Raw genomic sequence first — 2,121 nt, 5'->3', positions numbered from 1 at the left:
TTCACTTTTTTTTTCTAAATGGAGAAAAAAAATTATTATTAAAAGCGATTAGACTAAAGACTATTTCACAAACCATAACATATGAAATTTAAACTGTCCTTAAATTAATTAAGTATTAAGTCAAACACATACCACTAACCAGAGATCTTGTAAACACCAAATACAAATAAAGAGAACACAAATTCATTTCATCACACCTTTTTTGAAGTTATACCATATACACATGATCAATTAAAACATAGTTGATCTTGCGGGAATGGTACAACTTCTACTTTGCGTATAAAGAAGGGGCTTGACGTTGATATCATCACGATCATCTCCAAACTCACGTTCCTCATCTTCTCCTTCTTCGATCCTTTCCATTGCAAGACTGCGACTCCTCTGAAGAGGCACTTTCACCACATTCTCCGCATCCAATTGAACGCCATTTCCACCTGATCTGATCCTAAGCGACGCAAGCCTTACTAGCTCCTTGAAATCATCGTCACTCACCGTAGAAGTCGCAGCATTAGCGCTGAAGCTTCTAGGATATGATCCCGTGACCATGGTTGCATGATCCACAGAGGCCAAGTCATGAGAACATTGAATCATGCCACGGACATAGACATCCCTTACCTTTCCAAACAACCTTAAAGGTGCCTTCATGTAGCTGCCTAACTTGTTTCCTCTGCTGTTCTGGTTCTTTGTCATGTTGCAAAATACTTCAAATCATCACACCTATACACCCTCTTTATATATTTTTTTTTGGTCACACAATTAGTATTATCATTATCATTATTACATATAAAGTAAAGCTCTTGACCAAAAAAAAAAGGTAAAGATTTTACAAATAAGAAAATTATAATGTATATACAGAATTCAGAAAAAAAAGTAATGTATAACGGTTGACCATATAAAGAGGGTGACCAACCGTTATGTATTATAAATTATAATTGTAAATTTTACTAAAAAGTAAATCTATATTTCTACTATGTGGCATATATTTCAATACATACACGCCTATTTTTTATTGTAATTACTACGGGAACATATATTTCTACTTATGCATTAATACCGATGACTTTTTTTATTTATAATTTCTACTAAGATCTACTATTTTTATTCATATATTAATACGAAGATCTATTTATTTTATAATTTTTACGGGATCTATATTTTTAGTCATACATTTTAATTCCTATATTTCTTTCTACTTAAATAGTAATACGGGAATAAATATTTTTTTTTTTTTTGTTATTTATATTGCAGTCTATATTTCTACTTATATATTGATACATACTTTTTATTTGTAATTCATATACCCCTCAAAGTCTTTTTATGAAACATTAAAGTTTCTTCCATATATCCCATAGAGAAATTATTTTCCATCAATTTTATAATTCTTTTAGTGGAGAATAATAGAAAAACAACTATGATACATTTTTAATTTGATAAAAAAAAAATACGAATTATAAGAATCTTCTCTAAGAAAGCCTATGACACTATACATAAATTTTACAGTGTTATTTTAATTATTATATTATATAAGATTATAAATATAAATATTTATGTAATTGTCAATCTTCTTTTTGGTTTACAATGTTGACAAATCGAACCTAAGACCTCATGCATACTACCCAACTCTCTCACCACTAGACCAAATATAGTGGCTTATGTAATTGTCAATCTTCCATTAGCAATTAAAATTTTAATTTTTCAATTTAAAGTAAAATTTATTAAAATATATTATTTATAAGTCAATAATTCTATAAATGCATTTTTACCCGTGTTTGGCACGGGTCTGAATACTAGTTTACTAAAATAGTAATGTATATACAGACAAAAAAATATATAGTCATGCATATTTTAATTATTATATTTATTACTCCCTCCGTTCATTTTTTTGGTTTATAACCCTCTAGTTCCTAGGGGAAAATGACCCTAGTAGTCCAGAGTTCAATCGAACTCAGGTTCTCCTGAAATCCGTCCTTTTTGGTGAAGCTCATTAACCACTTGAGCCCAATGACTTGGTTACTCCCTCTGTTCATTTTTAAGCTTGAGAATCGCATGTACTATTCATATAACATACTTTAACCATATTTTTATATTGATATATAACAACAAATATTAGCATATAAGATA

General features: G+C 29.4%; 1 protein-coding gene across 1 annotated transcript; it reads right to left on the bottom strand.

Annotated features, from left to right (window-relative positions):
• Window positions 1-231: 231 nt before the first annotated feature.
• LOC123922757 lies at window positions 232-690 on the bottom strand. The gene has a single exon (XM_045975448.1). It carries the CDS (start codon window positions 688-690, stop codon window positions 232-234), a length of 459 nt encoding a protein of 152 aa, XP_045831404.1.
• Window positions 691-2,121: the final 1,431 nt, after the last annotated feature.

This window comes from Trifolium pratense, linkage group LG4 (assembly GCF_020283565.1).
Source record: "Trifolium pratense cultivar HEN17-A07 linkage group LG4, ARS_RC_1.1, whole genome shotgun sequence".
In the NCBI taxonomy this organism is placed as follows: domain Eukaryota; kingdom Viridiplantae; phylum Streptophyta; class Magnoliopsida; order Fabales; family Fabaceae; genus Trifolium; species Trifolium pratense.
This window is presented reverse-complemented; position numbering and strand designations above follow the sequence as displayed.

Coding starts and splice junctions, on each gene's coding strand:
- LOC123922757 (XM_045975448.1), bottom strand. CDS start 690: ATGACAAAGAACCAGAACAGCAGAGGAAACAAGTTAGGCAGCTACATG.